The sequence below is a fragment of the Bufo bufo genome, chromosome 2, assembly GCF_905171765.1.
Source record: "Bufo bufo chromosome 2, aBufBuf1.1, whole genome shotgun sequence".
Classification (NCBI taxonomy): Eukaryota; Metazoa; Chordata; class Amphibia; order Anura; family Bufonidae; genus Bufo; species Bufo bufo.
Window position 1 is genome coordinate 497845662 of NC_053390.1, and position 24128 is coordinate 497869789.

The following is a 24128-nucleotide window of genomic DNA, read 5'->3' on the forward strand; positions in this document are numbered from 1 at the left end:
GTGGTACGCCGACCCCTGTCTCTTCTAGGAAATGTCCCTTGGTCTCACTCCGACTCAGACGACCTTCTTTCGCAGGTACCAGTCTTCCTCAGCATTTAAGGTCTCTTCGTTGACGGCGTGGCCATTGAAACCGCCATTCTGACGTGAACGGTTTCTTGGCAGATGTCATCGCACTATGATTCAGGCCAGGAAGCCTGCATCGTCCAGGATCTATTACAGGACCCTGGAGGTCCTTCCTGGGTTTTCTGTGAAAGCCGGAACATTCCACACTTAATTTTTCTCTCCCCACGGTCCTGTCCTTTCTTCAATCAGGGTTGACTTGGTCTGGCCCTTAGTTCTTTGATAGGTCAGGTGTCGGTGCTTTCTATCCTTTTCCAGTGCACCTCTGGCCCCCCTGGGGCCTGTAAGAACCTTTCTCCAGGAGTGGCACATACGGTTCCTCCGTACCATCCCTTTTTACCGCCTTGGGATCTCCTCAAGTGAGGTCGTCCCTCTGTTGGTGGCTGTCGGTTCAGTCCTGGGAAGGTCTTTCCTTCCAATATCCTGAGCGGTTTGTTACCACTGAAGCCAGTCTGCAAGTTTGGGAAGGAGTGTTTCCTCCCAGGACAGTCCAAGGCACGTGGTCTCGGTCGGAGTCCAAGCTTGGTCAACGTCCAGTCGGACAACACCACGGCGGTGGCGTACATCAACCACCAGGGGGGGGGGGGGGGGGGGGTGTAACACGCAAGCTTCGCGGTGATGCAGGAATCTGCCAAAATCTTACGGTATGCGGAGGCCCACGTACGGCAATTTCAACAATCTACATCCTGGGTGTGGGAGGGACCTGGACTGCGGACTTCCTCAGCAGGATGACAATAGATCCGGGCGAGTGGTCCCTCCACCCGGAGGTTTTCGAGGCGATCTGTCTACATTGGGGTCGCCTCGACGTGTGACTTAATGGCCTCAAGACTCATTCGGAAACATCCCACCTTCCTCTCCCGAGCAAAAGATCCGGAAGCTTGCGGCGTGGACGCCCTGATCTCCCCTTGGCAGGGTTTCTCCCTCCTTTATGTATTTCCCCTTTCCCCCTCCTACCCAGGGTTCTACGGAAAATCAGGATGGAGGGCATTCCGACGATCCTAGTCGCCCGGATTGGCCCTGTTGCGCGTGGTACGCCGACCCCTGTCTCCTTCTAGGAAATGTCCCTTGGTCACTCCGACTCAGACGACCTCTTTCGCAGGGTACAGTCTTCCTATCAGCATTTAAGGTCTCTTCGTTTGACGGCGTGGCCATTGAAAACCGCCATTCTGACGTGAACAGGTTTCTTGGCAGATGTCATCCGCACTATGATTCAGGCCAGGAAGCCTGCATCGTCCAGGATCTATTACAGGACCTGGAGGGTCCCTTCCTGGGTTTCTGTGAAAGCCGGAACATTCCACCACTTAATTTTTCTCTCCCACGGTCCTGTCCTTTCTTCAATCAGGGTTGGACCTTGGTTTGGCCCTTAGTTCTTTGAAGGGTCAGGGTGTCGGTGCTTTCTATCCTTTTCCAGTGCCCTCTGGCCCCCCCTGGGGCCTGTAAGAACCTTTCTCCAGGAGTGGCACATACGGTTCCTCCGTACCATCCTCCTTTACCGCCTTGGGATCTGAATTTAGTCCTATCAGCGCTCCAGTTTTCCTCCTTTGAGCCCTTGCGGGAGATTTCTCGCTGACTCCTGGTCCTGGTAGCTATCACTTCCATCAGACGGGTGTCCGAGTTGGCGTCGCTCTCTTGCAGAGAACCCTTCTTAAGGATAAAGCGGTTCTCCGGCCCGTTTCTTCCGAATATGGTCACTGACTTCCATATCAACGAGGAAATGTCCTTCCCTCAGTGTTGTCCCTCTCCTTCACACCCTAAGGAAAGGGAGTTACACCATTTGGATGTTGTCAGAGCTCTGAAGATTTATTTGGCAGCCTCCGGTCCCTTCCGCCGTACGGACCTCCCTTTTTGTCATTCCGGAGGGTCCTCGCAAGGATTGGTGGCCTCTAAGGTGGGTAATCGCACGTTGGGCTGCAATTACGGAGGCATACCGCGCCTGGGGCAGGGTTCCGCCCTTAGGTGTCACAGCTCACTCCACCAGAGCGGTGGGTGCATCTTGGGCTGGAGGAATCGCGCTTCGACTGCACAGTTGTGTAAGGCGGCTACTTGGTCCTCCTTACACTTGTTCACAAAATTTTACCAGGTGCATACTTATGCATTGGCGGATGCTGCCTTGGGTTGCATGGTTTTGCAGGCGGCAGTTTCTTAGATGCCTGCAGGGACGCTTGCTTCAATGGGTCTGTGGTTTTTTCCCCCTCCCTGTGGACTGGTTTTGGATGTCCCATGGTTCCTGTGTCCCCCAATGAATATGGGCGAGAAAATGAGATTTTTGTAAAACTTACTAGTAAAATCTCTTTCTCGCTCTTTATTGGGGGACACAGCACCCACCCAGTCTTGTTATTTGGCCACAGTTGTGGCAAGTTGCTGGTTAGAACCCCGTTTGGTCCTTGGCATGGTTGATGATCCATGTTTTTTCGTTGGTTGGCTTGCTTCTCCTACTACTTGTGCACAAACTGAAGCTCTCTCTCCAGGCTGGAGGGGATATAGCTGCCAGGGGAGGAGCTAACAGCTTTTACCTAGTGTCAATGCCTCCTAGAGGACATAGCTATACCAACGGTTCCTGTGTCCCTCCAGTGAAGAGCGAGAAAGAGAAACTTGTAAGTTTTACAAAAATCACAGTTGACATGCATGCAACCCAACAGGCTGATCGCACTCTTTTAATGCATTCGGCTACCACGGAGTGAAGTAACCCCCCAAACACATCCGCACATCCACAGACAATGCTGCTGCCAAGGGAAAGCTCCAGTTACAGTCCCACAACACACTCACAGGACCACACTGTGTTTTAGCATATGACAGGCAAACATCTAGCACCCTGGGCTTTAATGGTAACACAATGAAGTAGTACTTAGAGAGGTGGTATGTTTAGAGCAGCAAGGGATGACTTATTAAATTTAAGAATCAATATACAAAAATATACAGTGCTAAAAGGCAAAAAATATGACAAGGACATACAAGCAAACAGTACAGAAATAACATGGTCAAAAAATAATGAATCGCATACCAATCAGACACGTGAGGGATCCATGTTGGGAGAACAGCTGAAAGTTAACCAGACTAGGTGTATCTCTGGGATCTGATCATGTTTGGTTTACGGTATGAAATTGTTAAAGGGTGTTAGCTGCCCCCACCCTCTCTCTTAGTAATGTGACACTGTTTCGATTTACATGCAACAAGTGGAAAGTTGTAATTGCGTAATTCTAATTTCAACCAAGAACAGAAATATTAAACCTTTCAACCAATCTGTAATTCAATAACCAAATATTGCCACAACAGGGGGATACTCATCACAGGGTACACAGCTAAGCCTTTGGTAAACCACTAAATATTACACACATAAATCACTACCAGACAGCTTGTAATAAAACATCAATTTATTGCATGATTCCAAAGAACATAAATAACATACTATTTAAATGGTAAGAGAATACAAGTGCAGGGAAAAATGGCGCCATCCTGGAGGGAGCACAACATGGCTAACTGTTCTTTGTCTAATTGATTCTTGTATGTTCTTTATACACTTGCACTTTGTTTTTCACTGAGCATATGGACATTTGTATGAACTGTTTATCTGATGTGGTCTCCTCCAGGTGTTGCTATTTTTCCCTGCACTTGTATCCTCTTCTTATAATTTTAATATGTATTTTTATTTATGTTCTTTGAACCATGCAATAAATTTTATATTTTATTACAAGTGGTCTGGTAGTGATTTATAGAGATGGCCTTGCGGTTCGCCCGGCGGTCGTTTCGTGGCAAACTTTGCTCGTTCGCGGTTCGGCGAACATGTGGGCAATGTCCTCCGGCGCCATATTCTTTTACATTGTGAAGAATTTTGACCATGACACATCCATCAGGTGGTACAGGACAGCCAATTAAGATGTTTCAGCACATGGACATACACCCTACCTTATGAATAAACCCGATCTGGCCGCCATTTTACATTCAGTCTTTTGCCAGTGTAGGGAGAGGTTTCTGTGTGGAGCAGGGACAGACTGTCAAGGACACCAAACGCTAGCTAATAGGGCCACAAAAGTCCTATTAAGGACTGGTATAGGTGTGCTATCGATAGGTGTGATTTACTGAGGGGTGTAATAGTACTTATAGTATACTTTCTAACATACAAAGTATATTATAGTGCATTTGTATTGTGCAGCAGTTGTGTGCGGTTCTGCTGTGATACTGCAGCTACACAGATTGACAAACGCCATTGGAACAAATAATTTCTACTGGTGTGATATACCAGTTGCCCCCCCAAAAAACTGATTGAAGCAGAGGTGTTATATACCGATAATATACTTTTTATATTGTGAATTTAGGTAGTGCAGCATTTGTTTGCGGGTTTTGCTGCGTTACCGCAGTTACACAAGAGTGACAAAGGCTATTGGAACAAATAATTTCTACTGGTGTGATATAAGAGTTGCCCCCCCAAAAAAGTTATTGAAGCAGGGGTTTAATATACAATATACTTTCTATATAGTGCATTTGGGTATGCAGCATTTGTTTGTCACTCTGTGTAGCTGCGGTAACGCAGCAAAACCGCAAACTCTATTGGAACAAATAATTTCTACTGGTTTCTACCAGTTGATCCCCCCCAAAAAAAACTGATTGAAGCAGTGGTGTGATTGCCTTCTTCCACAAATACTGCGTTCTATAGGGACTTTTGTCACAGGGTCATTTTGAAAATAACAGGCAGAGGAAGAGGCAGGCCATTCCGCAGGGTGGTAGGGGTCTGGCAGGAGCACCAGGCCGGAGCCTAAGTGGGAAGTTGCAGAAGGTGCGTGCGATTACGTCTTGGTTGAGTGGCTCACTCAGCCTTCTGCTTCTGCACCCTCCTCATCCTCTCTATTTGCACCCTCTTTACTCTGCTGTGTGCACCCCCAAAGACGACACACCATATCCCCTCCGCTCGAGTCAGAGGAATCATTTTCCCATCCATTCCAAGACCTTACTGATGTGCAGCCATTCTTGGCATCGGTCAGGAAGAGGAGGTATCAACGGTCGCCACCCAGCAGTCTGACAGTACCCGGATCACCCTGGACTACTGGGTGTGCAGGCTTGACCTATGACCAGAGCTGTCACAATTTGCCATGGAACTCTTGGCTTGCCCCTTGTCCAGTGTCCTGTCCGAAAGGACATTCAGCGCAGCAGGAGTATCGTGACCGATAAGCGCACTCGCCTAGCTCACGACAATGTGGACTACCTCACATTCCTAAAAAATGAATGAGGCATGGATCTCGGAGGAATTCAACACATGTGTCGAGTCGACCACGTTTAATTGAATTTCCTCATGACAGCCCACAAATATCCGTCACCACCAGAACAAATAATGGTCCTGGTCTTAGGTAAATACAGCGGCATAAAAGGTATTTTCTGTCCGTTGAATGCCTAATGTTTTGGGCCTCAGAGGAATTCAACACCTGTGACGACCACGTGTTTCAACCATTATCATTAGGGTTTTTTTTTTCAAGAGGGAGGATTTTGTTAGCATGTTTTTAATCAATTTTATATTTTTAGTTCTTTTAAACATATGTATTTGACCTGTATTTGTACTGGACTTCAGTAAAATTGATATCCATTGCCCGTCTAATAGACCTCCAGCCACATACTTGTTGTTTTCTGTACGCTGAATGCATAATTGTTGCAGCCTCAGAGGAGTTCAACACCAGTGATGACCCCCGTGTTATCGAATTTCAACTATTATCATTAGGGTTTTTTTTCAAAAGGGGAATTTTGTTAGCCATGTTATTAATCAAATTTTATATTTTTAGTTATTTTAAACATATGTATTTGACATGTATTTTTACTGGCCTGCAGTAAAATTGAATCCATTGACCGTGTAATCTACCTCCAGGCCACCTACCTTACATGATCTTTTATGTCCGATGAATGCCTAATGTTTGGGGCCTGTAGTCCAGTGGCCTACAGTAAAATTGTTATCCATGACCGCATAATGTACCTCCAGCCACATAATCACTTGATGTTTTCTGTCCGGTGAATGCCTAATGTTTGGGGCCTGTACTCCCTGTGAGTAGGCTCCAGCAGGCCACATTTGTAACAGTTTCCTTTTTAAGATCCATAAAAATGTCCCCTTATTAAAATACATATTTTTTGTGGGAATTTTTGCCATTGATCCCCCTCTGGTATGTCACTGTCATGTTGTGGGACGATTTGTGCACTTGTTGTAAGTATTTGGTGGCTGCAATAATGACCTGAGGGTTTTTCAGGTTCGCCCTGCCATTAAAGTGAAGGGGGCCTGCCGCGAGCGAACTTGCGGTTCGCAAACGTTTGATCGCGTTGGCAAACCGTTGCCGGCCGATGTTCGTCCATTACTAGTGATTTATAGGTGCAATCTGTAATTCAGTAGGTTTCCTAAGGCCCAAAATACTGGCACTTGAGGTAAAAACACCGAAGTTCTCTCATTATAAGAACATGATCTATTACAAAACATGAATTGTGACAAAGGTACATTTGAAATGTATCTTCTGGTGTATGGAGATATATATATTTACACAGAATGCTGTTTTTTCAGTGGCTGGGTCAGGGAGACAGTTTAGGTTGAGTACAGAGATATTAATGAAAACCTGATCTAGAGTGCCCTTGACTGGTCTGACAGGTTCACCTTCCAACAAGACCGTGAACCTAAGCACACAGCCAAGACAAACACAGGAGTGGCTTAGGAACCACTCTGTGAATGTCCAGAGCACTAACTTCAACCAGCAGCTTATCTTTATCATACCTCCGTCTTGACACCAGAGTTGACCTCTTGTCTGGATGTGACCCCTTTCCCCCTCACTTCTGATGTAATGTCTCTGGCAGCTGGCTCCGCAGTAGGAACAATGAAGTGGTCCGCCTAACCTTTCATTTGCGTTTACTACTGGAGCAACTGTACACCCCAGACCGACACAATGTCAAATGATGTTTCTTCTGTTACTAACGGCCTCCAGCACTGAAAGCTCTGCATACATATAGCATCATCAGCTTGTGGCCAAATATTGGTTGGCATCCGTATGGGCTGCTCCCTGTACCCTGTCAGCCTCTTCTTGCCTCTCTTAGCCTACGCAGTCATTGACTCGCACAAGTTTTTACAATATAAAAACCACAGTCTGTGCCGCTTCTAAAATGTGAAAAAAGAGAAAGGGGGAGGGGAGATCAGGCTACAGTAATAGCCAAAAATAGATTCTTTTATATGAACAGGTCCCCCCAAATGCCCTTTTTACCTGTTTAATAATAGCACTGTAAGAGGCTGCTTACCCAAAGCAAAATTAAGTCTGGTAGTGCTAAAGATTGAGATGTTTCCAAACGTGGTGAGCGTCCCCTCTACACACCGGTATCAGAATGTCACGGAATGTAGCTGTATCTTGCCGAAACTGAAAAAATCGTCAGCCTCCCTCCCTAATAACAAAGCTCCTTACATGCTGTTTACCCTAGGCCGGCCAGTGTGGAGCTTTGTCATTGGATATTTCAGCCAGCTGTACTGCCCATGCCAAACAGAGCGAACAGTGTGCTCATTTTGGTGCAGGGAAAGCCAGGGAATATGCTTGAGTTTTTTTTTTCAAAGTGTTAAAATTGCTTGTACAGACATTATTGCAACCTCTGCTTTTTAATATGTAAAATATTTGATTAATAAATATGTATTGGCATTTTTACATTATCCCCTTCACACATAATCATGTATGTGTATGTTATGCATAAGGGATTGTATGCAGCAGGCTGCTGCGCTGAGCCCACTCTGTACATGGATCGGAGCGCCTGCAGCGAAATCGCAGGCCTCTGATTGATTAGTTCCCAGAATAGCCCTGGACCTTCTGAAGGTTCTATCAAGTATATCATGGTTAACTGCCTGAAAAGCTGTGCACGAGGCACATCTTAGCAGGCAGAGTGTCAAAATCCCATAGGCCCTAATAGTTCTCTATTATGGTCTATCGGACAAGCGATCAGAAGATCACAGATTCTATCCCCCTAAGGAGGCTAAAAGTTTTTGTGTAAAAAGTAAAAACTTACAAAACATAAAAAAATAAAAAAAAACCTAATATAAAAAATTAAAATCTCTCCCCCTTCCCTATTTTATGTAAAATAAACGTAATGGGCATCAGAGCAGCTGAAAATGTCTGAACTATTAAAATATAAAAATACTTTTCCTGTGTGGTGAACGTCTTAACGGAAATAAATAATACACCATTCTTCATCTTTTGGTCACCCCTCCTCCCAAAAAAAAAAATATATATATATATATATATATTAGAGAAAGCAGAACTGCACTCGGATTGTGATGAAAATCAAAGCAGTTTTATTCACCCATATTATGGCAAATCTTGCGACGTTTCAGCTCATACGAGCCTTTCTCAAGCATAGAGACAGTGAAAGTGAACACATATAAGCGTTACAAAGAGTATCACACCCATAAGGTGTAACGCTTTATATGTGTTCACTTTCACTGTCTCTATGCTTGAGAAAGGCTCGAATGAGCTGAAACGTCGCAAGATTTGCCATAATATGGGTGAATAAAACTGCTTTGATTTTCATCACAATCCGGAGTGCAGTCCTGCTTTCTCTATTATACTACTTGCTGTTGTCCCCCTTTGGATATTGCACCCATTGTCCAGGTTGGTGCTCCCGCTGGATCACATTGATAGGATGTGAACAGGTTACATATAAAGGGTTGTCAATCATAACAATTGGTGCTTAAACTTAATTGATAATTAAAATCATATCTGCAGAAAAATATTACAAATAGAACAACATATTGCCAATTCAATATAATTGAATAAAGTGAAAAATACAGTGAGTGCATAATGTATCAAAATCACATCTGAATTCATCCAAAACCCTAATTGGTCACAGCTGTATTCTACTCAGGACATGATTACAGAAATCATAATGATACACGTGTGAGAGGAGAAAACAAGTTAATTGATACCTGGAATAGTGCTAGAGACCACGCTGTCCATCGCGCTGTACAGCGCGTCCTTGCAGTGTCTATGCGCATGTCCCGACCGGCTACTGCGTCATACTAAGGCGCCCTCCATGGGACGCACGCGCGTGGTCAAGTCACATATCAGTGACGTGGGCGACGTATGCTGCAGTAGATACACGGGATGACGTGAACTACCTGGAGAGGAAGCGCATGCGCGTAACTAGTCCCCGGTATACTAACCACCATATTGGTTAAGGGAATACTGCCCTATTGTAGATATATAATGTATACTATGTAAATTGCCATTTTTCATTCCACATTACGTCACTAAATATATAGGCAGGTTGGAAGAGTCCCCTCCTTTTCCAAGAAAGAGGCTCAATTCCAATCGTTACCCCAGTCCTGCAAGTACGTCGGTACCATCAGTACTGTGGGTTCCAAACCTGCTGTAGTACGTGACCAAGAGGGATTCTCCTCATTATCATGTATCAGAACGTTACTTATTAATAAGTCGAGCCAAAAAAGGGGGTCAGTCAGCACATACCAAACCGCAGTAGCACATTGCTATGGCAGGGAACAACATTAAAAGACAGAAATATGCAATGCGACAATAAACTGCAATATAAAGTACAAAATTGCATAATAATAACAAGTGCTACACTATAAGTGCGAGATACTTGGCAAATCGTTTTGTACAAAATTATTTGAGCCCGTCTGCCGAGCGTCAAGGCGATCTCTGTTAGACGGGTTCCTACGCTAAATTCTACCTGTTAGGTGCCATGACGGCTACCATACACTTCAGGGAGTGTAGGTTCCACGTACCTGCATTGAATACTACCTGTTGGGTGCCATGACGGCTACCATACACTTCAGGGAGTGCAGGTTACACAGCAGGCCCACTCCACGACACCACCGGCGCCAAACGGCTACCAAGGATTGCAGTGAGAGTCCACAAACTATCTCACTCCTAGTGCCATGGCTTCAGTGAGTGAGGGGGAGCAGGCCTGACTATGTACTAACACTAATTAAAATCAGCCTATAGGGCAAACAGGATGGTCAGGAGTGCAAGACTGAGGAGGCAGCCACACCTCCAGTACAAACTGCAAAGAAAAGCCAAAAAAGGGGGTCAGTCAGCACATACCAAACCGCAGTAGCAGTTTGTAATTTTGTACAAAACGATTTGCCAAGTATCTCGCACTTATAGTGTAGCACTTGTTATTATTACGCAATTTTGTACTTTATATTGCAGTTTATTGTCGCATTGCATGTTTCTGTCTTTTATTATTAATAAGTCGGCAGCATAAAACGATATAAACCTATATTCCATCCTAATAAAGATTGGAAAGAATGGAACAATTGGCACGAAAATTCCCTATATTACTCCTTCGGGACATGTGCAAGACACCACAAGAGAACAATATATAAGTAATAAGAAAACTATTTTTTTCAACGTAGGTCTCTCATCCACTGTCCAGGTCCATCAACTTTGCAAGATACATTCTCCAAAAGTATAAGTGTACCTAAAATAATGAAATAAAAATATATTAGCAGTGATATATATATATGATTCATTTCACAATTTTCATTTTTTAGTTACTGATTTTTAAGTTACTAATTTTAAAAAAATGTATTATAGCCAATAAATCCGTCTACTGCAAAAGAATCGTCTGACGTAATACAAAGGTATAAAAAGGCAAACCACCCCATTCACAACCCACCTACGTATCTATAGTCAATATTTAGTCCATTAGGGTGTAGACTATTTAAGGTCTGAATCCAATACATTTCTCTTTTTTTGAGTAGAGAAATCCGATCCCCACCTCTCCGTGGCATTTGCACCTGATCAATGATCCAGCACCTAAGTTCTTTTTCACTGTGCTTTTTTAAGCTAAAGTGTCTGGGAACTGGAAGGTCTGCGCGTCCCTTTCTAATAGTATAGCGGTGGTTGTTCAATCTGGTCTTTAAGTCGGTGGAAGTCTCTCCCACGTAAAGGAGTTGACATGGGCATGATAGAACATATATGACGTACGAAGAATCACATGTTAAGTGAAACTTGATAGGATATGTCTGTCCTGTCTCAGGGTGTGCGAATACCCTAGATCTACATATCACACGGCAGTTGACACAATGTAGGCATGGATAACACCCAATGCCACATGGTGCCAACGTTGTCTGCCTGGAAACTGCTTTGGGTCCCACGTCAGCTCTCACCAGCTGATCCCGGATGTTCTGACACCTACGATAGGCACATAGCGGTAATGCCTCAAATTCTGGTACTGACCCTCGGCAACATCTTAATATTGCCCAATTTTTCTTTAGGATTTTGTTTATGGCAATGCTGTGCTCAGAATACGTGGACACAAACGTAATTCTACTGTGGTTCTTACTTTTTTGATTACCTAACAACAGGGTATCTCTGTCCACCGCTGACGCTTTTAGTTTTTGTGCCTCAAGCAGTGTACTGGGCTACCCCCGTTGTTTAAATTTGGTCATCATCCCATCTACTGTTTGTACAAAGGTATCATTATCTGCCACAATCCTCCTAGCCCTTAAAAATTGTGAGTAAGGCAAATGCTTTACCATACTCCTGGGGTGACAGCTTTCATATCTTAACATCATGTTTTTATTAGTGGGCTTTGTATACAGTTCAGTAGAAATAACTCCATTGGACACAATTACATTAGTGTCCTAAAAAATACTGAACAGCAGTATCCGAATAAGTGACGGTGAACTGTAGTTCATCATCCACTCCATTCAGATATCTGTGGAAGTCCTTCAGTTGTTGTTCGGTCCCATTCCAGATGAGGAAGACGTCGTCTATGTACCTCCACCATCCCAGTATATACTGGGCATGGTGGGAGCCATAGACGACATCCTCCTCAAACTGGCGCATGTACAGGTTCGCATAGGTTGGGGCCACATTGGACCCCATCGCCACGCCTTGCTTCTGGACATAGTATGTGTCCTGAAACAGGAAGTAGTTGTGTTCAAGTACAATAGTGAGTAAATGAATAATAAAAGAGCAGGCCTCAGATGTCAATGACGACATATCCAGCATTTCCTTAACTGCAGAAATACCTTTGGTGTGGTCAATAGAAGTGTAGAGGGATATGACATCAAAAGAGACCAGAATACTTGCTCTAGTCTTATCCAAATTCACTTGATTCAGTTTTACCAAGAAGTCAGATGTGTCTCTGATGTAGGACTGACCCCCAGTAGAGAAGACACGTAGCACCTTGTCAAGAAAGATCGCCACGTGGCCAAATACTGAGTCAGTGCCCGAAACAATGGGGCGCCCTGGAGGGTCCACCATTGTTTTGTGGACCTTTGGTAATACATAAATTACCGGCGTGATGGGGTGAGATACCAACAAGTATTCTTTGAGCCCTTCATCTATGATCCCTGCCCTCAGGGCCCCAGACACACATTCATCAATCATCCGTATAATACAGAATTTTGGATCGTGTGGTAACGGATTATACACTTTAGTATCACTCAACTGTCTTAAAATTTCTTTCACATATTTAACAGTGTCCATCACCACAACAGCACCGCCTTTGTCGGCGGGTTTAACCGTTAAGTCACTATCCCTTTTAAGTTCATTCAATGCATACACCTCCGCTGTAGTGAGATTGGGGTACCTGAAGCCACCCGGCCGTGAAAGAGACTTCAACTCCCCAATCTCAGTTTTAACTGCAGAGATGTAGGCCTCAATGGCTGGATCATTAACCACCGGTTGGAAGCAGCTTCTGTTGGACAAATTAAACATCTTACAATTAAACTCACTAGATCTCCTAGTCTGTTCACAACTTGTTCCCTGAAACCATAATTTTAACTTAAGGGAGCGAAAAAAATTACTCAAATCGGACTCCACATCCTGCCAATTCACCTGTGTATTTGGACAAAAAGATAGTCCTTTAGATAAAACAGTTACCTGTGCAGGAGTCAATATTTTGGAAGATAAGTTGATGACTGCTACTTCTTCGTTTTTTGTTGTGTCCGTGTTTTCATGTTGCGCATTTTTGCGGTACCTTCTATATCTGCAGCCGCCTCTCCTGGTTCGCTTCTTTTTGCTGTATTTGAGTCCATTTTGTTCCCTAAAAAAGCCTCAGAATCGCTTTGATGTGATTGAACATTTTTCTTGGTTTTCTTATCCCTTGTGTTAGTAAATGCAAAATTGCCAGGTTGCCAGCTGTAGATGTCACCTTTTCTGTAGTCTTCAGTATCCCGGGCCCATTTAATTCTCTTGCCGTCTTCCAACTCTAGTTGTAGTTGTTGGAGCTGTGTGTTTGTAGTATCCTTGAATTGTGTAAATTGATCCTCCGTCATAAGTATGCGTAGTTGCTGTTCAATCTGCACCAAATCACTTGTCAATGTGGCGACTTCTTGCTGTAAAAACTCAATATTTAATAGTATAAAATCCATAGAATATTTATTGGATAACGCCTCAAACCGTTTACAAAAAGAGTCACTACTAGAAAATAAATTGGGGCGCAGATGGGATCGCATCCCTCTGGGAATCCTTTGTTCCCTGTAATAATGCCCTAGAGTGGTCATATGAAGTTTCAAAGATAATGTCCGTTTAGATAAATATTCATATTTTCTTTTAAGTTCTTTTAAAGATGGGTTAGTGAGAAAAGCAGTATCTCCCTGTATGCCATTCATAATGCGTTCAGCATCCTCCTGCGTGAAGACGCAACCACCGGGTGTGTCGTCTTGCGACATGTTATTGCAGTACAATTGAGAAAATGATAATAGAAAAAATATTTAGAACGGTGTGCTATGCCAATATCACATGAATATTTGGAAAAAAATTACCAGCAGCACCACCAAGCCAGAAAACAAGTAGAGAGGGTGCAAGTCCGAGTATGGTAACTGGTGCTTACCCACTGATACGGAACAAAGAAATCGGACTGCACTCCAGTTGTGTCTTCAATGAAAAAAGGTTTATTCACCCATAGGTGGCACAAGCGACGTTTCGGCTCGCAATGAGCCTTTCTCAAGCATTGATAGGATGTGAACAGGTTACATATAAAGGGGTGTCAATCATAACAATTGGTGCTTAAACTTAATTGATAATTAAAATCATATCTGCAGAAAAATATTACAAATAGAACAACATATTGCCAATTCAATATAATTGAATAAAGTGAAAAATACAGTGAGTGCATAAAGTGCATAATGTATCAAAATCACATCTGAATTCATCCAAAACCCTAATTGGTCACAGCTGTATTCTACTCAGGACATGATGATTACAGAAATCATAATGATACACATGTGTGAGAGGAGAAAACAAGTTAATTGATACCTGGAATAGTGCTAGCGACCACGCTGTCCATCGCGCTGTACAGCGCGTCCTTGCAGTGTCTATGCGCATGTCCCGACCGGCTACTGCGTCATACTAAGGCGCCCTCCATGGGACGCACGCGCGTGGTCAAGTCACATATCAGTGACGTGGGCGACGTATGCTGCAGTAGATACACGGGATGACGTGAACTACCTGGAGAGGAAGCGCATGCGCGTAACTAGTCCCCGGTATACTAACCACCATATTGGATAAGGGAATACTGCCCTATTGTAGATATATAATGTATACTATGTAAATTGCCGTTTTTCGTTCTCTACCTCTCCAGGTAGTTCACGTCATCCCGTGTATCTACTGCAGCATACGTCGCCCACGTCACTGATATGTGACTTGACCACGCGCGTGCGTCCCATGGAGGGCGCCTTAGTATGACGCAGTAGCCGGTCGGGACATGCGCATAGACACTGCAAGGACGCGCTGTACAGCGTGGTCGCTAGCACTATTCCAGGTATCAATTAACTTGTTTTCTCCTCTCACACATGTGTATCATTATGATTTCTGTAATCATCATGTCCTGAATACAGCTGTGACCAATTAGGGTTTTGGATGAATTCAGATGTGATTTTGATACATTATGCACTTTATGCACTCACTGTATTTTTCACTTTATTCAATTATATTGAATTGGCAATATGTTGTTCTATTTGAAATATTTTTCTGCAGATATGATTTTAATTATCAATTAAGTTTAAGCACCAATTGTTATGATTGACACCCCTTTATATATAACCTGTTCACATCCTATCAATGCTTGAGAAAGGCTCATTGCGAGCCGAAACGTCGCCTGTGCCACCTATGGGTGAATAAACCTTTTTTCATTGAAGACACAACTGGAGTGCAGTCCGATTTCTTTGTTCCGTATCCGTGGGTAAGCAACAGTTACCATACTCGGACTTGCACCCTCTCTTCTTGTTTTCTGGCTTGGTGGTGCTGCTGGTAATTTTTTTCCATATATATATATATATATATATATATATATATATATATATATATATATATTCGCCTAAAGAATTATTAGGAACACCATACTAATACGGTGTTGGACCCCCTTTTGCCTTCAGAACTGCCTTAATTCTACGTGGCATTGATTCAACAAGGTGCTGATAGCATTCTTTAGAAATGTTGGCCCATATTGATAGGATAGCATCTTGCAGTTGATGGAGATTTGAGGGATGCACATCCAGGGCACGAAGCTCCCGTTCCACCACATCCCAAAGATGCTCTATTGGGTATAGATCTGGTGACTGTGGGGGCCATTTTAGTACAGTGAACTCATTGTCATGTTCAAGAAACCAATTTGAAATGATTCGAGCTTTGTGACATGGTGCATTATCCTGCTGGAAGTAGCCATTAGATGATGGATACATATTCTCATTCTGTTTACGCCAAATTCGGACTCTACCATTTGAATGTCTCAACAGAAATCAAGACTCATCAGACCAGGCAACATTTTTCCAGTCTTCAACAGTCCAATTTTGGCGAGCTCGTGCAAATTGTAGCCTCTTTTTCCTATTTGTAGTGGAGATGAGTGGTACCCGGTGGAGTCTTCTGCTGTTGTAGCCCATCCGCCTCAAGGTTGTGCGTGTTGTGGCTTCACAAATGCTTTGATGCATACCTTGGTTGTAACGAGTGGTTATTTCAGTCAACGTTGCTCTTCTATCAGCTTGAATCAGTCGGGCCAATTCTCCTCTGACCTCTAGCATCCACAAGGCATTTTCGCCCACGGGACTGCCGCATACTGGATGTTTTTCCCTTTTCACACCATTCTTTGTAAACCCTAGAAATGGTTGTGCGTGAAAATCCCAGTAACTGAGCAGATTGTGAAATACTCAGACCGGCCCGTCTGGCACCAACAACCATGCCACGCTCAAAATTGCTTAAATCAACTTTCTTTCCCATTCTGACATTCAGTTTGGAGTTCAGGAGATTGTCTTGACCAGGAGCACACCCCTAAATGCATTGAAGCAACTGCCATGTGATTGGTTGACTAGATAATTGCATTAATGAGAAATAGAACAGGTGTTCCTAATAATTCTTTAGGTGAGTGTGTGTGTATGTGTGTGTGTATATATATATATATATATATATATATATATAATATATTAGGCTCCAGTGGGTGAACCTCTCTTCCTTCAGAGAGCGATGCAGGAACAAGCTCTTAAAAGAGCTCAGTGATTATAGCCAGGGGAATATACAGCGTATAGCATTCCCCAGTGTAGATACAGCCTCCCCCCCCCCCCACACATGAGATGAGGGTCTATGTTGAGGGTGAAACAGGAACACATTTTTCCGAAAACACCTGAAAACCCCACATATCCCCATAATACATCCATGGATAGCTCTGATCTGGGCGAACAACATATCCAAAAATCGCCCAGATCTGAGCAGGGGTCTCGAAATTCCTTGGAAGTCGCATTTGGCCGACTGCAAGCATGGCTTTTCTGCCCAAAACAGTCCCACAGATTTAGGCTGTGCGGCCGGTCTATCTTCTTCAAAGTTAGTATATGGGCAAAAATCCTGAGGCAAGAGGCTGGCAAACAGGCCCCTCCAAAACCCAGTGGTGAAGTTAGTTTCGTCACAATATATAATCAAAAAGTTTGTGCCAATAGAAACTACAGTTCGTCCCACAAAAAAAACAAGTCCTCATACAGCTCTGTAGATGGAAATATAATAGTTATGACTGTTAGAAAATTGAGATGCTATAATATTAAAACCCAATAAACCTTGTAGGTTTTTTCAATTTCTGCCCACAAAGAATTAATTTCCTATTTTCCATTACAATCTAATATACACTGCTCAAAAAAATAAAGGGATCACTTAAACAACACAATGTAACTCCAAGTCAATCACACTTCTGTGAAATCAAACTGTCCACTTAGGAAGCAACACTGAGTGACAATCAATTTCACATGCTGTTTTGCAAATGGGATAGACAACAGGTGGAAATTATAGGCAATTAGCAAGACACCCCCAATAAAGGAGTGGTTCTGCAGGTGGTGACCACAGACCATTTCTCAGTTCCTATGCTTCCTGGCTGATGTTTTGGTCACTTTTGAATGCTGGCGGTGCTTTCACTCTAGTGGTAGCATGAGACGGAGTCTACAACCCACACAAGTGGCTCAGGTAGTGCAGCTTATCCAGGATGGCACATCAATGCGAGCTGTGGCAAGAAGGTTTGCTGTGTCTGTCAGCATAGTGTCCAGAGCATGGAGGTGCTACCAGGAGACAGGCCAGTACTTCAGGAGACGTGGAGGAGGCCGTAGGAGGGCAACAATCCAGCAGCAGGACCGCTACCTCCGCCTTTGTGCAAGGAGGAACAGGAGGAGCACTGCCAGAGCCCTGCAAAATGACCTCCAGCAGGCCACAAATATGCATGTGTCTGCTCAAACGGTCAGAAACAGACTCCATGAGGGTGATATGAGGGCCCGACGCCCACAGGTGGGGGTTCTGCTTACAGCCCAACACCGTGCAGGACGTTTGGCATTTTCCAGAGAACACCAATATTGGCAAATTCACCACTGGCCCCCTGTGCTCTTCACAGATGAAAGCAGGTTCACACTGAGCACATGTGACAGAGTCTTGAGACGCCGTGGAGAACGTTCTGCTGCCTGCAACATCCTCCAGCATGACCAGTTTGGCTTTGGGTCAGTAATGGTGTGGGGTGGCATTTCTTTGGAGGGCCGCACAGCCCTCCATGTGCTCGCCAGAGGTAGCCTGACTGCCATTAGGTACCGAGATAAGATCCTCAGACCCCTTGTGAGACCATATGCTGGTGCGGTTGGCCCTGGGTTCCTCCTAATGCAAGACAATGCTAGACCTCATGTGGCTGGAGTGGGTCAGCAGTTCCTGCAAGACGAAGGCATTGATGCTATGGACTGGCCCGCCCGTTCCCCAGACCTGAATCCAATTGAGCACGTCTGGGACATCATGTCTTGCTCTATCCACCAACGTCACGTTGCACCACAGACTGTCCAGGAGTTGGCAGATGCTTTAGTCCAGGTCTGGGAGGAGATCCCTCAGGAGATCATCCGCCACCTCATCAGGAGCATGTACAGGCGTTGTAGGGAGGTCATACAGGCACGTGGAGGCCACACACACTACTGAGCCTCATTTTGACTTGTTTTAAGGACATTACATCAAATTTGGATCAGCCTGTAGTGTGTTTTTCCACTTTAATTTTGAGGGTGACTCCAAATCCAGACCTCCATGAGTTGAAAAATTTGATTTCCATTTTTTCATTTTTGTGTGATTTTGTTGTCAGCACATTCAACTATGTAAAGAACAAAGTATTTCAGAAGAATATTTAATTAATTCAGATCTAGGATGTGTTATTTCTGTGTTCCCTTTTTTTTTTTGAGCAGTGTATAAAGCTGAGTGTATGTGTGTGTATGTCCGCTAAAGGAATCCGCACCGTTGCATTTACAATCACGAAATTTGGCACACAGGTACATCAGGTGTCTGGGAAGGTTTTAGATCAGGTCTCAGCTCTCGAGAACGTACCGGTCCTGAGATATTCCCAAAAAATGCATTAGCCAATAGAAGCTTGGTCACATGACCCTTTATCAGCCAATAGAAGCTCACAGGTCCTCCAGTCTCCACATACAGTTTTACTCCAGGTTTCCATAACAACCCAGCCATTTTTCTTCACTGCTGTAGGTCAGCTTTAAAGAAAATCTGTCACAAGGATAATTGCTATTGAAGTAAAGCCATGGCCTAATAGCACTTAGTACCTTATTTCAAGATGTGCCTTTGTTCTAGCAATAGATGTTTTCATCCTCTAAAAATCCAGTTTATTTGGTATGCAAATGAGCCTTATTTAGGGGGTAAATACACATGCACTCACAATTTTTTCAGTTTTTATGTGGGAGGGGGCGACACGTGCATTATAGTAGCTCCGCCCCTTCTGAAGAAATCTTTAATGTTAGGGGTCATCCATCATTTACAAACATTTGTTAGGTATTAAAATTCACCTGTCACGATAGTGACAGTTTGAGAATATACATAAGTACAAAGTATGTAAAGAAATACAGAAATGTGTGCTGAAATGCTTGTATTCAGATTATAGATTTCAGAATTTGTGTTGAGTAAGCAATGGCTGCAGAACGATAATTGCAGTCGTACTGTGGGACTTTTTGTTTGTCGCCTAGATTTTGACAATAGGCTTTTGCCGGGTCCTCGATTTAGATCGTATCTTGAGGCAGTCATGCCGACATGGCAGGTACTTAAAGAAAACTTGTCACCCAAAATGCAGTGTGATCTGCAGGCAGCAGGATACAGACCAGGGGCAGCTGTGCAGATTTTGTAAAACCTGGAATTTATTCATTTAAATCTCAATTTCTGATCTCAGTTGTACACGGGGAGCTGTTATCAGTGATTGATAGCATTCTGTGTAAGTGTGTATACATAGATAGCTGTCAGTCACTGATAGTTGTACACAGGGGACATGTTATATGCGATTGATAGCATTCTCTGTGTAAGTGTTACATATAGTCACTTCTGCTCCATAACCTACTTCTTGCAGATTGCATTTCATGGTACTCTTTAAAAGGTCTGTCACTACTGTGATGGCATTCAGTTCTTTTAGAGAGCTGACCTGCCAAAGCCCACAGCGTGCACCAGCTCTATAAGGGGGATAAATCTGCCCTGTCCCTGGACGATGATTGACAACTGAGTGTTAACTATTGGGAATATGTTCCTGCAGATGTTAGCATTGTCAAATTTAGTATTGACTGTGTCAGACTGTGTAGGGGCATAGCCGATTAATGAGAAAAAAAACATGGAAACTCCCACTTGTCAATTTACTTATACATACATACTTATTTATGTATTTTCAGGAAGAGTAATAGAGGAATGGCACAACACAGTTATAAGAAAATATGCTCCAGAATTCTTTAATGAGAGATTTGCATTTACCTTTTTTTTTAAACAGTGTGAAAAAACTTGAATATGCTTCATGTTTGCATTGTAGTTCTGATTTGTATCCTGTGTTGTTGTTGTTTTTTTTTTTTAAGGTTTAAAAATGCTAACCAATCAAAAGAAAGGGATATACTATGGTCAAGCCCAAAACTGGTCATCCACACGACAACAGCGTCTTGGAGTGCACATACTTTATAAAGCGATGCAGATTTTCCTGGCTGAAGGAGAGAGACAGCTGAGGCCACCAGACATACGCTCAGGACAGTGATACGAGGGACACTATTGGTGAACTGAAACTATATCAACGTTTTGTACGCTGGAGAGAAGTGCAGCATAATCATTTTTAACTAGCAGCAACTGAAATCTCAAAGCATAGAACTGATTGTATTAATACCATAAACCCTTTACATAATATAGAGCCTACACCAAAGGCCCTTTTACATGGGCCTAGGATCAGGGCAATTATCAGGGATGAGCGTTCATACGAATACTCATTCCTGATCACTGACCCTTCTAAATGTGTCACCGATCACACTCATTTGTCCGTCATCACATATTTTATGTGACACACAAAATTGCGGTGCATGAACAGTCTGCATCAGTGCTTGCGCCACTACTTGATGCAACAGCACAGGTGCAAAATTGACAGGGCCAGGTGAGATGTCTTGCCTTGTCAATCAAGAGGATGAAGGAGTCCCTTGAGCAGCGGGGCCAGCCCTTTAATGCTCAAGACAGCTGATTATTATTATTTTTATTATTATTATTATTTCATTCATCTCTATTGGTGGCAGGTTTTCCTGTTTTAAATAAGGTTTTGCTTCCACCAAACAATGAATATATTTGGGAGAGAATGAACAAGTAGCGAGACCTTAAAGGGGTCTCTGGGATTTAACAACTGATGACCTGTCCGTAGGATTGATAGATAATGGACGAACAACAAAGTTCCTACACCCCACATCCCCGTGGATCAGCACCAGAGCCACACAGTTTGTCCACTGTATAGTCCAGGAATCAGCAGCCTTTCGCACTCCAGCTGCTGTGAAACCACAACTCCCAGCATGCACACATGCTTGGCTGATATTCTAACTCCTATAGAAGTGAATGAAGCACTCTGGGAGTTGTAATTTCTGAACAGTTAGTGTCAGAGGTTGCTGATCCCTTATATAGTGGATGGCGCCAGAGCTACTCCTAGACAGCTGATTGGTAGATAGACAGGTGTACAGGGTGTTGGACTCCCAAGAATCTAATATTAATGACCTATTATAGGGATCATCTCTTTATAAATTGTCACTATTGTTTGTTATAAGTTGATAGTGAGAGGTCCAGCCTGTACATAGATTACTTCTGCCCTTAGGTAACTGTGTGTATTTGTAGGATTTTATAGACAAAATTTCAGCAAACTGTACCTTTACAAAAGCATACCTACAGTGGACATGCATGTGAAGAAAATGTTATGTTTGAATTATTATAATCCAAATTGAATCAAATGTATGTAATTAAGGGTCCATTCACAAGTCCGTGTGTGTTTGCGCAAAACACGGACACCGGCAATGTGCGTTCCGCATTTTGCGGAACGCACATAGCTGGCACTTAATAGAAAATGACTAATCTTGTCCGCAATTGCGGACAAGTATAGGACATGTTCTATTTTGTTCAGGAACGGAATTGCGGACCCGGAAGTGTGGATCCGCAATTCCGTTTTGCAAAATGCGGAGCATAATTGCGGACGTGTGAATGGAGACTAACTGTGTAACCTTCTTTTTACTTATCTTCCCATGTCCTGAATTCTAGAATTTCTAGTCCAAAGCTGCGTTCACAGTACTTCAGCCTTTTGATCATACATTGCTGGTTAATGTGTAATTTGATGTACTCAAATAGCAACTAACTAAATTCTGATTGCAACTCCAGGGCTATGATGCAATCAAACATCAGTTTGTAATAGTGCTTAAAATAGAAAAAAAATAAACTTTCAAGGAGATTTATCAAAACTGGTGTAAAAGAAAACCTGCTAAGCTGCCCTTAACAACCTGATTCGGCCTTTCATTTTCCACAGCTACTTTGGAAAATGAAAGGATCTGGTTGCTATGGGCAACTAAGCTAGTTTTCCTTTACACCAGTTTTGATAAATCTCCCCCAATATGTTTGTTTTTTATTTATGCATCAAACTCTGAAATTAGGTTCTGATGTGAGCATGTACATTGGCACATACCTTACATGAGTAATCATGGCAAGCAGTTGTATCAAACAATAAATTAGTATGTAGAGTGCCACCATTGTTCACACCAACCAGTAACTTTCTTTGCCATATCAAGACAATTTGATCTGCTAGGGCTAGTTTCACAGTAGCGTTATCAGTTCCGGTTGGAACAGCCTGCTGGATATCTCTGTATCCCGCATTGCAGGAAGCTCTATCCAGCCCCATTAACTATAATGGGTACTTGGGGAGATCCAGACGGACAAATACCGCTGCCGGAACAGTGTGCCGGATCTGACTAGAGCTAGTGTGAAACTAGCCTAAATACTTTACTATCTGGTTTTGCTGTCACATTTTTGTATATGCATTTAAAGTGGAATTACATTTTTCAGAATAGCATTTTGTGTTTGTTAAACGTTGTAAATACAGAAATATTTTTATAGGATGATATTGGCAAGCTGGACTTGCAGAGATTGATGTGTGTATTTATTATTGGATATACAAGAAAAACACTGGTAAATTGACTATGAATAGCCGATGAAAAAGTCCAGCTTAAAAATGGGTAACTTAGGAACAATAAACTTTCTTTCTGGACTTTTTATTTTTTTATTTTTATTTTTTTTGTCAGGTTGTGTTCACATGATATAAAAGAAAATGATGTGACTAACAAAGCTTTGTACCCTAACTTCTGATGTCATTTGTGCAGTGTCCATACTGGGACGTCCTCAGATGTCAGTAAAATATACTGTAAATTATTATGGTCCCCCAAAGATGGTATGTTTAACAATTTAAATTTTTATTTTGCTACTTTAACCCCTTCATGTCCCAGCCAGTTTTCACCTTTAGGATCCAGCTTAATTTTTCTAATCACTTTGTGATTTGTGTCACTTAGGGATGAGCGAATAGACTTTGGATGAAACATCCGAAGTCTATTTGCATAAAACCTGGGTCCAATGCTGTACAGAGTAGGAGCTCCGTACAGTATTAGAATGTGTTGGCTCAGATGAGCCGAAGTTATTACTTCACAAAGTCTCGTGTGACTTTGCGTAATAACTTCATAAATTAATTTTAACTGTAAAAAAAAACATTTCCCGAACTCTGGTTCAGTTCCAATTAATCTATGAAGTTATTACGCAAGACTTCGAAGTAACTTCGGCTCATCTGAGCCAATACATTCTAATACTGTATGGAGCGTTCACTCCGTACAGTATTGGACCAAAGTTTTATGTGAATCGACTTTGGATGTTTCATCCGAAGTCGATTAGCTCATCCCTAGTGTCACTGTATGTGGTAATAACTTTGGAATGCTTTTAACGTTAGTTTTCTTGTGACACATTGTACCTTACTTTGGTGGTAAATTTTGGTTATGTTTTACTAATTTAAAAAAAAATTACAGAAAACTTTTTAAAAAAATTATATATTAATTAGGCTTAGAATTTTAGAAACAATTCTTCAAAGTTTCAATTTTTTTTTTCCAAAACAAGCTTTTTTTTAAAGAGTATTTTAGTTCTGAAGTGACTTTGAGGGGCTTACATAAATCACCCATAAATGGGTCCACAGGAACACATGATGGTGAATAATTTCTTTTTATTATTTTATTTTATTTTTTTGCAGAACTT

The 24128-nt window shown here is 42.7% G+C and overlaps 1 protein-coding gene across 1 annotated transcript in view; it reads left to right on the plus strand.

Moving 5' to 3' along the window:
• ANKLE1 (ankyrin repeat and LEM domain containing 1) overlaps nt 1-20636 on the plus strand; it is a 133603-nt gene extending 112967 nt beyond the window's left edge. Inside the window, 1 exon segment of the mRNA XM_040419840.1 lies at nt 20411-20636. Coding sequence (XP_040275774.1) covers nt 20411-20583 — 173 coding nt within the window. The 3' untranslated portion in view covers nt 20584-20636.
• Nucleotides 20637-24128: the final 3492 nt, after the last annotated feature.